Source organism: Alligator sinensis, unplaced genomic scaffold, assembly GCF_000455745.1.
Source record: "Alligator sinensis unplaced genomic scaffold, ASM45574v1 scaffold250_1, whole genome shotgun sequence".
NCBI lineage: Eukaryota > Metazoa > Chordata > Crocodylia > Alligatoridae > Alligator > Alligator sinensis.
In genome coordinates this window covers 3,076,615-3,091,429 of record NW_005841888.1, presented here as the reverse complement: position 1 = coordinate 3,091,429, position 14,815 = coordinate 3,076,615, and the positions used below count along the sequence as shown (strand labels likewise).

The following is a 14,815-nucleotide window of genomic DNA, read 5'->3' as shown; positions in this document are numbered from 1 at the left end:
GTTGTAAATTACATTTGTTTAGCAAAATGGCATTTATCAAAAGGTAATGTGCATATTTTTAGCAAACCACCTAATGAAATGTTTTCAAGGTTATAAAGAGAATCTCCTTTGTATTTAGATGCTATTTATAACACTAACATACCAAAATGTGTGAGAAAAACTGCATTAACCCATTGTTTTAAAGGAAACAAGAACCTGCTGAGTTGATGCTTCCCTGAACCTGGAACCTCTGTGTTTAAAAGATGGTTAAAATCAAAGCTAAATTTGGCTCAGCAATGGTGTAGTGTTTCCTAGGTGGCCATGGCAGATCGAAAGGATGTGGACCACTGCTGAAGGATCAAGAAGTTTGCTTGGTACAGAGAACAATTGAGCTTAGTTGCATTATGCATTGGCTGTGTTTGTATAATGTTATTGTTGTAAGTGGTTATGATTTTATGTATTTTGTGCCCTGGTGGACTGTTCAGTTGATCCAAGCTAAACCATGGCTATATCAGGATGTAACCCCAGCGCAGCTGGGATTGGATTTGCTGCTTTTGCAGCAAATTTTGTCTCACCCTGATCTCACACTGTATTCCAAAGTATTAAAAAATACAGGTCCAAAAAGGTTAAATACCACTGTCCTAGCCTTTGGGAATCTTTTAAAGGGTCAACAGGTACCACATCTTTCATTAACAGTTGTATTTTGCTTTCATTTCACAGAGGCATTTAGCAGTTAATTACTTTAAATTTTCTCTTGATTACACACTTACATGGATTTCTGTTCATTCTAAGTGAGTTATTTAGTTGTGTATTTTTCAAGGAAGGCTCTCTTATCTGAGTTGTTTAAAAGCACATGCATGTTTTCACCAAAATTTAATCAGTTTACTACTAAGCTCTACAGTAATAAGTGGTAATAAAAGGTGGCTTAGACATTTTTTTTAGAAAATAGGGATAGAGTTGCATTTCCATTTAGAAAGCATTTCCCATATAGAAGACATTACTGGGTCTACCCTTCACCATAGCTGCAGGAGGAACCACAACAACATCCTATGAGGATGCCATTATTCAGAGGCAGGCTAAGATATCTTCAGTGACTAGTTAGCTGTTTTTCAATCCACTTTATGCCGCTGAAGGCACACAATCTTATCATGGTAGAAAATCTGGGCTCCCAACTGATGAAGCCTTACAATATACCTTACAGATGGAGAAATCAGGCAGAGAAGTTACATTATTTAGCCAAAGTTATGCAACAAACTAATGGAAGTCATGGGAATATCTCAGAATGCGACTCTTCGAAGGGTTACCTGGCACTGGGAGACAATTCACCTACTGCATACTTTACAGTTATTTTATTAGAAGAGTTCAATTCCTTCCAAGTTGCAGCTGGTTTTCTATTTTATATGCAATCAAGCTCATTTGGAATAGCTGGTCAGCTGAAATTTCATACTCAGACATAAAAAGTACAGACACCGAACTTGGAGTAAATTCATTTTAAGCTGGTCATCACAAAATGCCTTCTGACAAAAACCCAGAAAGACAAATAACTCATGTTTGATAGTATTTTAGCTTTGTAGATTGCCTGCAGTTTTATATTGCTAGGAGAAATAGAACAGAGCAGAACAGGTGTAGCAATGAATACAGGTAGGTTTTCCTATCTTGTTCTGTATGGCTTATTAAAACTGCCTTACTTTCACTATCTCCAAGGTGAGCTTTAAAAATGTTCTTCTCTTTCTAAGGTAATTATTTTTTCAGACAGCAAATAGCACAATGCCAATATAATCGGCAACTGGCCATCAGTCCTTGTTAGGCATAAGCAAAGCCACAAGCTAGATGCCTAGCAAAGCATTCCCTAGGGAGGTATGAAACATTTGGAAATAAAGTCCATTTTCATTGTGAGTGTTTGCAATGAGCATATATGATTGTCATTCCTTGCAAAGACAACATAAGCATTAGTAAGAAGAATTCATACAGTTTAATTGCGCCAAAAGATCCATTTTCCCTAATAACAAATGTATCCATCATGGATTTTTCAGACAGAAGAAAATATAGAAAGTGCTAATATACTGTATTTAACATGAAAGGTCACTTTTCAGTAGTATGATCTTTCAAGTGTAATGCAAATATACATTAATTGATAACTGGAAATAATTTTCATGAATTAATGTTTAGTACTTAAAAGAATCAATATGCATAACAAATATGAATTTTCAATAGATCCTTTAAATATACCATTACTGGTTTTGAAAATGTATGATAGCATCAACAACCACAAAAAGCCAGTGAAATCCAGGCCTCCTATATTAAATCCTTTTCCTCCTTAGAAATCTCACGTTCCTCTTGCTTAGAAAGCAGTATTTGGTTTTAGATTAAAGAAATATTTCTGCATGTCACCTGAAATCCTTCCTTTTTTCATTAATCATATTAAGTAAGTGTCCTTTTACAGCAAAGTCAACACACCAGGCTTTTAAGAGTGTGATTATAAGAATTTTTCCATCTTCAAAGTCTTGTCAAAAAAATATTTTGTTGTTCCATGGACTAAAGAAAAATCACTTAACATATATAACTTTGGCTCAGTGGGCAATTTATGGGGCCATGCTATGTCTATCACATTTGCCCAGCGGTCATGCAAAATGCGTTACTTGTTTCAGTTCATGAAGTATGCTTGCAGTGATTAGAATCCTGGATTCCTATTGCCTTTTAAGAAATTCTTCAGTCCCTTATTTAGGAACATGGAAATTATTTTCAGCCAGTGGGATACCAAGATTTCAAGCAAAGGCAGAATTTAACATTTTTGTACTTTTTATATATATAAGCAAAAAACTTTGAATTGTCAATATTTTTTTAATACCATGAACTGAGGATTCCACTGGGTTACTTAGTGGAGAAAGCATACTAGCTCTATAGTGTCTTGTTCCATGTCTTCTGCCACTATCAGGAATTTCCAGATGTTTTCTGTTTGCTTCTATAGGACACTTTGTCTTCCTTATAAATGATAAGGATGGCAGTGGCATCCCTGTCTGGGACTTCCTCTCCTTTCAAAAAGGTGCATTATTTTGATGACATACAACACCTGATCCTTAACATATTCTCTTAATCATACTGTTTACTTTACAAAATAGATATACCCATTTATTGCTAACTATCTGCTCTACATCCAAAGGCACATACAGAGGCAGTTTCTCAGCTGGTGCAAATAGACTTTCTCTGGAGATGCTGAGGATCTTACCCATAATGGGGAAAGGGTTAGGTAAGTCATTCATTCCTGTTGCTGTATTATTACTCAAGTAGTAGCACTGGCCACTGGTTTCCTTCCTTCCTAGTCTATGAGAACTTTATAACATGGCTTCTTTTGTCTCCATTCTGTGCTAAAATTTTGGTTCACTTATTTATTATTTACTAGAAATATAAATGGGCGATGCATGCATTCTAGAAGGTTCCCAAGTACTACGAAAATTATAGCACTGCTGAAGTGGGGTGCAATTCTGTTCCTTTCCTTAGCTTGTATCTACAGGGCAGTCCAACATAACTCGTCCTCAACACTGTATTAGGAACTTGAAGCTGAGTAATCTAGTTGGTAATGGGATGCCTGAAAGTTAGGTGACATATGGCCAGGTCTGCCCCACCTACCTAAAGCAAGTACTAAATGACTGCACAGTAACAAATGCGCAGTCAGGGACACGTGTAGACACACCCAGTGTGAATAAATGCCTCTGCAACACTCTAAAATTAATTTGAATTTATTTTCCAGAAACACTCTAGCATGCAGTAGGATATATAATTTAAGAGGGATATTGAATATCTAGAAAATAACTGTTTGTTTAAGTGCTTCCCCTTCATTCCAACCCTTTGTAGATAGTTCCAAAATCTGTCCTTTGCTGATAACACAATTTGTACTTGTGGCAATGTTGTAATAGGTGAAGTGTAGGGGTTGAGTAGATTCTTTCTAAATATTATGGTTACCTCAAAAAATCAATTGTAAAGCATTTACCATAACACTAACATTTTTCTAAAGTAATTATCCTGTAGATTGCAGTAATATACAAAAAATAATTGATTTAGAGGTGCTCTTAACACCTGCCTGGCAAATCTGATTGGTTTCACTGAAAAAGAGCCACTGTGTAAAAATAATTAAATGGTATCTTTGAATGAAAACCAATTATGTACAGGTGGCAGTTAATTAGAGGGTGAATAAGAACGGTACAAAAGTAGAGAGACTCATATAACTGGATATTTTGTGGCTAAAACAGTCCACTGTACAATAGAAAAATCCTGGAATTTCAAGAGTCTGTGAACTGTTTTCCTTTCTCATCTAAGTTTGCTGGACTGTGTGTGCAGGAAAGACTATGCATGGGGGGGGAGATGGATGGGGACCATGCTGTAACACAAGGAGGGCTCAGTCTGATTCAGTCAATTTAACTCTAGGGCTCCTGGGAAATGCAATAAAAAGCTACAGCAGGGGTAGATAATCCCTGGCACAGGTGTCAGAGCATGGCACGCAAAGGCACTTTGCTTGGCATGTGCAACTCAGGGTGGACAGCAGTGAAAGGGCTGGGCTGTGCTGCCACAACAAGCATTGGGCCTCTCATGGCTCCCCTGTCACGTGCCCTTGGCATGCCAACATCTTACAAGTTGAAATTGTGGCTGTTTTTGGCACTCTGCCCAAAAATGTTGCTGACCTCTGAGTTACAGCTTACCTGTCCCTTTAATGGATGCAGTACATACTCTGTCAATGGTTGGTCAACTGTTCTAGCTTCTGCAGAACTGGGGATCATAGCTTTGGTTTCAGCCCACTGTGGGGAGAATGCCTGTGCCTGAACTTTGTATGACATTTCATGAGGGGGAAACACATTTTTGACTCTGCCCAACCACTGCATACCCACACCAGGGCCAGCTAGAATCTGGTCCACACTGCATATACATCAATAACCTATCTCCTTATTCAAACATAAAATATATACACAGCATACCTTAATTGTAGCTAGTGCTACCTCCATTATTGCACATTGCCTCAGTGTCAAGCTTTTAGCTTCCTCTCGGATCACATGATCCTGGAAAACAAGTTAGTGATGTTGTTTGTTATAAGGGAGAAAGTCTTGCTCTTCTCTTACTTTTTTATTTAAAAACTTCTGCATTTAGTAATCATGTACTCATCCATAAAGAATTTATTTTAAAATACATTACAGCAAGGAGCTCTTCCATTGTTTGTTGAAAATAAGTATTGGGGGAAAAGGATTGACATTTAATACCGAGATGTCTGTAAATTGCTTTCCAATTCTTTTGTAGGGATAAGTTGTTTCTCTGTTCTGTGAAGGAAACTGTTTAAACATAAATTCCTGATGAATACTCACAGTTGCCACTAAAATTATTCATTTGAGTAATAACATTTGACAGTAAATTAGCATCTGGTAATATCCCAGCCCCACCCCACCTCCCACCCCCCAAAAAAGAAAAAAAAAAGCTAAACAAAGGCACAGCAGGATTGTACTCCTGAGAATTATTTTGTAAAATAAGCAGCTCATTATTTACTTAGGCTATATTTTAACTGCTTCATCAGCTTAAACTGTTACTCAAAGAGGCATAGATTGCTGCAGTTCTGCAATTGCCAAATGCCATAATGGAACTAGCTGGTAACTGATTGATTATAAACACCAAACTCATAAGCTTTTTATTTTCTTAGTTTCCCACGTCCTGCAGAGTTGAATCACAGAAAACTACTTGTGTTGTTACATTGTTCAAAACTGGCACATAAAGGGAAAACAATTAACCTTTTGGAAGCCTTTGTCAAATATCTGCCCGTTTTCTTTGTTTGACCCAGAAAGAGGTTTTATTTCTATATCAGCTGGCATGGTTGCCAGGGCTCATTGTTACTTTATGAGCCATATTCCTGAAGGCAGCATAATATGTAAAGAATCAGTAATCCTTCAATGACGTGGAATTCCCCTGGAAGAGGAGGATTTATATATAAGAATACAAATAATGGGTTTATAGATACAGTGGTGTAGTGTTAACTGTGCTTTAATTTCTCTGGTGAAGACTGTTTCGATGCACAAAAATGCCACTACAAAAATATATGACTCGTTTGTAGAGAGTTGGAGAATAGCAATAAAATAAACAGAAAATCATGAAGAAAATACAGAGCCTAGCTGTAAGTTTTTAGGAATAATATGGTAATTCGCTAATGTATAAACATCTTGATTTGCTCTCATGGATGGAATCTGTAAAGGCTAGGCTGCGACTTTGGAAAGGGGTTTTTCAAAGGCCTAATGGCAAGATAGAAGCTAGGTACAGACATTCAAAAAGCCTGAGGCAGAATCAGTCTAAGTTACATGGTTTTCTATAAGCAGTGTAGTTTAGATCGGTGGCAAACAGAACACACTTTAGCCCTTTGGTGGGGTGGGTGGAAGCAAATCTTAGACCAGGTTCTGCCACTTTTAAACCAGCCTATGTGTACCAAACTTCTGTTCTGTTACAGGTATAGACCAATTTCTGATCACTTATAGCAGTAAAGTCTATACCTGGCCTCAGTATAGGATCCAATAGAACTAAGTGCACATGGAGCGGCTTAGAAATAGACAATGGGGAACTTTGAGGATGGGGTGTGTCTGAAATCTTAAATGTCTCTGTCACTTGGCATCCAGAGCCAAGACTCCTCTCCTAAAGGAAGGTGCCTATATCCTATTGTTTATGTAAATGGTACTAAGCAGGGCTCACTCTGTTTCCTTGTAAATCATGGTTGCAGGTGGCAGTGGTATGTAAGTGGTATCCTTTTGCATAATAACATAGTGGGTTGATTACTCATGTAGGAAAGGGGAAACCTAGGTTCAATTCTCCTCTCAGCTTGAGAGGATGCAAACCTACCCTCCATTCTCTCTGAAAAAGGTCCTAAGCATCAGGCTACAAACTACTCCTGCTGTAGACTACTTCTTTTCACTTCTGAAAGGAATTCAAGCTTCCTGGGGCCAGAAAAGGAATCTGATCTATTGCTTCTTGATGAAGGTACTGCCCAGGGAAGGGGACTCCTGGGTTCTATGCCTTTCTCCATGCTTATATGTTTTATCCAGTGACTGTTTAATATAAAATACAGCATGCCTCAAAATAATGTACATGGACTTTACTATTAGGAATACATGGACATACTGATCAGCACTGCTGATTTTTGTTTTCGGGGAAGGCAATGAGCATATTTTAAAATGTACAGTACATTAGGTGTTGATATCCAGGTACTTCCCCCATATTGATAACTGAACTGAATGATGGGAGCCCATTGACAGATAGTCTGTCCATGTATATTCTTGATGACTAAAGTGTGTATACATTTTTGAGACAACCCATCTTGAAACAGTTGTGGCAGCAGATACCAAAAGTCATGACTCCTCCACTTCAAGGAATGTGTTGTAAGCATTAAGAACCTGGGTGGAGGGGTACCTAGGGCATGAATACACTTGGAGTGGATGAAGCAGGGTTAAGTGGGTTCTGTTTTGTTGCATTTGTATTGCTCTTGGCTTGCTGTAGCTTAACAGCTGCTGTATGCTTCAGAGCAGCAGCTCCCCTTGCCCTTTCAAAACCTCTCCAAATGTACGTTTGTCCATGCCTGTGGTTTCTGAGTCTTGATCAGGTATTGGTGCTGAGATAGTAACTAAGCCATGTCAGGACTCAGGCAGTTCTGAATATGTGCAAAAGTACAACTCCAAAGTCAAATGCTAAGACACACCAATGGACTTTCAGTATTAAGCGGGAGCTAAGTGAGGGCTTTCAGAATTATAGTTTTAGACCTAGATGCCTACCTTACATCTATGTTCACTAATAGCGCTCATAAGTCACTATTAGTGATAAATACTACGTTTTCCCTTGAGTATTACAAGGGTAGGAGGAGAGAAGAAGAATGATCAGTACTACATAACTACTGGTTGATATCCAGGAAGCATATATCAGTGTGGCATATCTAACTGGAAAAGACACAGGTTACTCCTTACTTACAGCAAGCTGAATTTGATGGCCAGCACAGAGGTAGCCGTCACATTCAGCTTGCTTTAAGTAAGGAGTAACCTGTGTCTTTTCCAGTTAGATATGCCACACTGATATATGCTTCCTGGATCTCCTATCAAGAAGCTGGGGCATGGGCCTGCACTCCTGAGCCGTATTTATACGAAGCACAAGGGCTGGAGTAGAGAAGGAGGGGGAGGGGTTTCCTCTGGAGTTTCTCCCCTTGCATAGACTTGCAGGGGCTGGTTGCAATCTGATTCTGTGTAAAAATGTCTGAAACAACCCCAACGTGTGCTTCTTTTGCTTTTTGCTTTGCCCATATCTGTCAGGATGCCATGTGATAGGAGTGGCAGCAGATTTTGATTGACTCCTTTTTGTAAACTTCCATGCAGGAAATTTTGTTCTGTATATTTCAGACTGGGAATAATAAAAAAGAGCATTAGGTGCATTCTGTTTTGTATCAGCGGTTCCTCAGTATATTATTGTTAGAAATAGGAAACATTGTAAATATAAGCGAGTTATAAACTATAGCATTCATTCCTGTGGCACTGTTTTCTATGGGCATTATATTTGTATTTGAATAAAATATTTCAGACATATAAGCAAAAACATGGATTTTGTGCACATGGGGGGTTATGTACTGGTATCAAAACCAAACTTATTGCTTTTATATAATTTACAGTGACCACTAAAGTTTATGAGAAACTGCTTTTCCCATTACTAGAGCTGCTTGTCAATAGAAATAGGAGTTATAAAAGCATTACGACAATAATTTTCTGTTGTAGTATTAAGGCCTATGGATATGGAGTCCTATGGAGTTTGAATATGGAAAAAAAAGAATACCATAATGTACAATTATTTTCTAGAATATACAATATGCATAATAATACGAATAATTCATAGATTCATAGGTTGTAGAGTTGGAAGGGACAACAATGGATCATCGTGTCAACCCCCTGCCCCTGGCAGGAAAGAGGACCAAGGTCAGACGACCCCAGCCAGGTGACTGTTAAGCCTCCTCTTGAAGACCTCCAAGTTAGATGATAGGACCACCTCTCTTGGAAGCCCATTCCAGATTCTGGCCACCCTTACTGTGAAAAATTTCTTCCTAATGTCTAACCTAAATCTACTCTCCACTAGTTTGCACCCATTATTCCTAGTTACTCTCTGGGGTGCTCTGGTAAATAGTGCATCACGAATTCCCTGCTGTCCTCCCTTGATAAACTTATAGGTGGCTACAAGGTCACCCCTCAGCCATCTCTTGTAAAGGCTGAAGAGATCCAGATCTCTCAACCTCCCCTCGTAGGGTCTTTCACTGAGGCGACCAATCATATGAGTGGCCCTCCTCTGAACCCTCTCCAGATTCTCTATGTCCCTCTTTAAGTGCGGCACCCAAAACTGGACACAGTACTCCAACTGTGGCCTGACCAGTGCTGCATAGAGGGGGAGCATCACCTCCCTTGATCTGTTGGTCATGCATCTGCTAATACACAACAAGGTGAGATTGGCTTTGTTGATAGCCTCGTTACACTGCTGGCTCATGTTCATCTTGGAGTCAACTATGACTCAAGATCTCTCTCAGCATCTGAGCTGCTGAGGAGGACATCCCCCAACCTGTAGGTGTGCTGGGGATTCCTCCTTCCTAGGTGGAGTACCTTACATTTATCTTTGTTGAATTCCTTTTTAGGAGTTGTTCTGGGGAGAAAACCAAATATAATGATGCACAAGTTCTATTTAGGATTGTTGCAAACCATTGAGGCAGTATAATTTAATGGTAATAAGACAAAGATACAATGAAGATCTGTGATATTATTCATAGGAACATATAGTAGGAACAGCCATGCTAACAGACTAATAATAAATGCTTCAGAAGAGGATGTAAAACTTGCTGAAAATTCCTGGTCAGTTGTGCAGTATAGGAATGATCAGTACTAATACAAGCAGTCCAGTTGACTTTATTAGGCCCATGATAGCATATAAGTGAGAAGAGTTAGCATACAAGTATCTTGGTCATTAGTACCTCAATCCATCTTTCACTTCAACAGGAAATGTGTTCATTCAGTTAACTATATTACCTTAAGTTTTGAGAGTTGTCCAAGATCTTTAGCTGCACTGAATATCATCTGGGGCCCCTATAAACAAACAAAGTTCAAATTGAAGATTCAAGTCTTTTACCATTACATCATAAGGTTTTTGCTTTATGTGTCAGCATCATTGCTGAAAAAGTCTTAATTTCATTATGCACTTCTAACATTTTGCACAGTTAAATTAAACTCTCAGTTACAATTACATCATGTAGTGGCGTGTCTACATGCTCATTAATGAGCTTTTGCGACTGCCCATGAAGTTTAGTAAGTCTAATATGAGGTATTACATAAAGGTGCATTAGGTTGAACCTAGTGTGCTGTCGGTGGATGATTAATATTTGCTGGACAAACAGAAAATTGGAGGCCACCACAAGGCAAGGGCAGGTTTCCTCTGAACCCACCAAGTGTTGCAGCTGGGTCCCCCCAGCCTCCTCAGCACATCTGGGGTGAGCCTGGGGGCATGAGTACTGCTGAGGTGAAGGCAGCCCTGGCCCTGACCCAGCCCAGCCCCGTCCACCCAGCAGGTGTCACACAACTGGGGCTGTGGTTCCCCAGCACTGCAGGACAGGCCAGGGTCAGGACTGGCATGGGGGGGTGGGGCATAGGTTTCGCACCACCCCCGGCTGCTCACCCACCCCTCTGCCAGCCCTGGCAGGGTGGAGCTGCCCCATCCCATCCTGTTCTAGTAGTGCTGATGCATTAACACATTGGCACTGTTTTTTTACATGACACTTTAATGTGCAGTAGAATAGACTACTGCACATTAAAACATGTGTAGACATGCCCGGGTTGTTTTAACTGAGAGAGCAAACTATTTGGAAACACACAGTGCTGCCTTCTTTAAAATTATCCTTTGTTGAGATGCCTATAAAAAACTTGGCAGTACTTAGGCTTCTGATGTGTTATGACAATTGCACTAGTGCTGTCTCCTGAATGCCTGGTGTTCCTGAATGACTGCATTCAACTCTTGCAGGGGTTTAGGTTGTAGCCATGTTGGTCTAAGGATATAGGCAGACAAGGTTCCTTGGGTGAATTTGATATCTTTTATTAGACCAACCCAAATGGTTGGAGAATAGTTATTAAGCAAGCTTTCGGGTTCAAAAACCCTTCGTCAGGCTCAGGAAGCTGCAGCAGTTGGTGTGTGCTCTTCCTGGATGGAATGAAAAGTAAAGAAGCCAGGGGCTGGGCTGGGCTGGGGAGTCAGTTGCCAGGCAGATTATAATGTATCAAAAATCCAATGTCTATGTTTAGTCCCTGATCTCTAGTATCCAGCAGGTTGATGAAATGGAGCTCATAGGCTCGTCTCTGGGATGTGTTGTGTAAATTTCCCTTGAGGATCAGGACTGAGAGATTGGAGAGAGAGTGGCCCTCCTGTGAGAAATGTGCCCCCACCGGTAATTGGGTGTTTCTGTCTTTGATGGATTTCCGGTGTGCGTTCATTCTGGTGCGCAGTTGTTGTCTGGTCTCTCCTACATATCTTCCATCAGGGCATTTGGTGCATTGGATGAGGTATACTACATTCCTGGAGGTGCAGCTGTAAGATCCTGGGATGCTGATGGCTCTGTTGTGGGGTGTAGTAATAGTGGGGGTGGTGGAGATGTGGGGGCAGGTTTTGCATTTCTTGTCATGGCACGGTCTGGATCCTTTTGGTGTGTTCTGGGGTTGAGGAAGTTTGCTTCTGGTGATGAGGTTGGCGAGGTTCAGTGCTTGTCTGAAGGCTAGGATGGGTGGCTCTGGGAAGATCTTTTTAAGAATAGGGTCTTTTTCTAATATGGGTTGCAATTTTTTGAGGATTTTCCGTACAGGTTCAAGGGATGGGTGATAGGTCATAACCAGCGGTGTGCGATTTGTGGGTGTTTTTCTTCTGTACTGCAGCAGTTCTTCACGTGGTATCCAGGTGGCTCTTTCAAACGTGCGATCTACCTCTCTGGAGGAGTGTCCTTGCTGGGTGAAAGCCTTTTTAAGATTGGTGAGGTGGCAATCCCGGGTGGTCTCTTCAGTACAGATGCGGTGGTATCTGAGGGCTTGGCTGTATATCACTGCTTTTTTGGTGTGTAAAAAAAAAAAAAAGGTAAAAAGGTTGGCATACTGTGGGGCCATTTTAGTGCCCATAGCTGTTCCCATCATCTGGAGGAAGTGTTGATTATTAAAAGTGAAATTGTTGTGTGTGAGGATGAAGTGTATAAGCTCAGTGATATCTTTGGGTCTGTATTCTGGGTTGTAATCTTGTTCCTGTAGATATGTAAGGCAGGCATGGATGCCATCCTGGTGTGGGATGTTGGTGTATAGGCTGGTAACATCCATGGTGGCTAGGAGTGTGTTGCTGGGAAGGTGGTCTATGTTTTTAAGTTTCCGTAGCAAGTCTGTGGTGTCTTGGACAAAACTTGCTCTGTGGGTGACAAGCGGTTTTAGGATGGATTCAACAAAACCTGATATTTCCTCAGTTAGGGTCCCATGGTTGGATATGATAGGTCTGCCAGGGTTCCCTTGTTTGTGGATTTTAGGGAGCATGTAAAAAGTCCCTGGGTTAGGTAGCGGGGGGATCAAGGTCTGTAGTTTTTCTTGTAATCTTGGTGGAAATGATTTGATGGTATTGTTGAGTTTTTTGGTGAAAAGGGGAGTAGGATCTTCTTGTAGTTCTTTGTAGTAGGTGGTGTCAGAGAGCTGTCTGTTGGCTTCCTTTATGTAATCCTCACGGTTTAGGATGACTATGGCTCCTCCTTTATCTGCTGGTTTTATTACTATTTGGTGGTTAGATCTTAGAGATTCTATGGCCTTTTTCTCGTTGCCTATCTGAAGATGAGACTAGGCTTTTTGGGGCAAGGGCCATCTTCTTATTCTACATGTCTCTGGTCTCTGGCACAATGAATTCATGAGCAGAGCTTCTATGTGCTACAGTCAAACAAAGAGCAGCAGCAGCAACAGTGGGAAGTGATCTCAATTTCACTGAACCTGCAAAAGCAAAAATCTTATTGCCTTGAGTGGAATATACTCCTGTGCCCAGAGTGCAGTATAAAGCCTACACAGATTTTAAAATAATGTTTCTTGAGTCGGAAAGATAATTCTGAAATAAACATAGATGGTTTGTCTCTGTAAACAGAAAAACATTTTATAACAGCCAAAGCTCAACAAGATGGAGAAGGCTAATGCTACCCCTTTGTGTGATAAACAGCCATCTGCTTGGAATCCTACTAAAATGCACTCTTAACATTTGTTTTATCACAGTTACTAAGAAATGTAATTACTAGTGGTTTCTGGCAGCCTAACAAAGAGTAGTTCTGGATGACTGGATTGCATTAAAACCAATGACAGAAGTCAGCTCAACTTATATAATAAAATATAGAACAGCTTTTCACTGATCTTTTCTTTCAAAAGATCTTTGTTTTTAAATGCATGCTTTTGCTCCATCAGCTGTTGGTTTTGGGCTAATGTTAGATATCTACATGTATTATATATGTGTGGAGAAGTGTTGGGTAAGAAGCTGGTAAATAGGCCCAGCCTAGTTTATCTGATAAATGTCAAGCCCTCTTACTCATTACTCTTAAAAAGGCTACTTAAATGAATGTACATCCTCTCTTATATTCCCCTATCTCCTACCCAAAAACCTCTTGACTAGGAAAAAACAACCATTCTGTTACTCTGTCCCATCTCCTGCTTTCCTGGCTTTTGCCTTATGCAGGCATGTCTTGCACTCCAGGCTTCTGTCAGAGCTCTGTAAAGAATCACCTTGAAATTGACCTGATTTGTGTCAGTTTCATGGCCAAGCACCCGAAATTGAGCAAATGAGGATGTGGCAAAGGAGAAAAGAACCCCAACAAAAGGAAAAGAAAAGGATAGTGCTAATGTTAATGAAAGTGGAAGTCAGGTGAGCAGTTCAGCCAGTGAACTGACTGTGTATGTTCTAACTGGGAACTCAGATAATGCCAGATAGAAACATGGCAAATGGCTCATAATTGGAATAAAGAAATTGAAAGATATAGGCTATTTAGGAAAGATAGAAAGATAGAAATAAGATAGAAATAAAGGCAGGGGTGCTAGACTAGCATTGTGTATCAATAAACCAGATTGTAAAGAGATAAAAAGCAATAAAAAAATAAAATAAATTTTTGGTGGTAAAAATTATTTTGGAAAGATGGTAGAAAAGGCCTCAGAGGACCTTATGCTGGTGTGCTCGCTATCTGACCCCCAGACTGATATGATAAGAAATCTTTATGAAATAATGAAAAATTATAAGAAAGAAATGTGGGATTAGAAGGATTGTAATAGCAGGAGTAAGGGGATTGTAACAGATGAAATAGCCAATAGTTTGTTCTATCAAATGGTCACTGAACCAATGGGAAGAACTGTTTTTTTAGATTTAGTATGCTTGGAGTGTTTTTGTAGCTGTGATGGTCTAGGAAATATATAAGAGGCAAGGATGTCGGTCATATCTTTTATTGGACTGACTGTATAGTTGGGAGAGAAGTTGGACTGTGGGCCAAAAAAGTGGCGAAGAAAAACTCAGCTTGCGGCAGCGAAACAGGAAGACTCCCAGAACTGGTACTTCTGGTTTCGCTTTTGCCGCATCACTCAGATGCTGGTTAATAGAGTTTTCTGGCTAATAAAGTGCCGGTTAACACAGCTTTTACTGTATCTAGATTAAAATAAAGCATTTGATACTGTGCTTCTAAGAAAATTAGTAGTTAAGATGGAGAAGATACTATATTTGTAAGATGGATAAGAAACTGGTTAAAAGGAAGTTTTATTGAAATGGGGTTATCAGGCTA

At 39.9% G+C, this 14,815-nt stretch overlaps 1 protein-coding gene across 2 annotated transcripts in view; it reads right to left on the bottom strand.

The window, feature by feature from the left end:
• UNC13C (unc-13 homolog C) overlaps nucleotides 1-14,815 on the bottom strand; it is a 523,785-nt gene that overhangs the window by 47,089 nt on the left and 461,881 nt on the right. For both annotated transcript variants that reach the window (XM_006017955.1, XM_025197084.1), the window contains 2 exons: nucleotides 10,038-10,094; nucleotides 4,947-5,027 (listed from right to left, as the gene is read on the bottom strand). In XM_006017955.1, coding sequence (XP_006018017.1) covers nucleotides 4,947-5,027; nucleotides 10,038-10,094 — 138 coding nt within the window. The remainder of the gene's footprint in view (nucleotides 1-4,946; nucleotides 5,028-10,037; nucleotides 10,095-14,815) is intronic.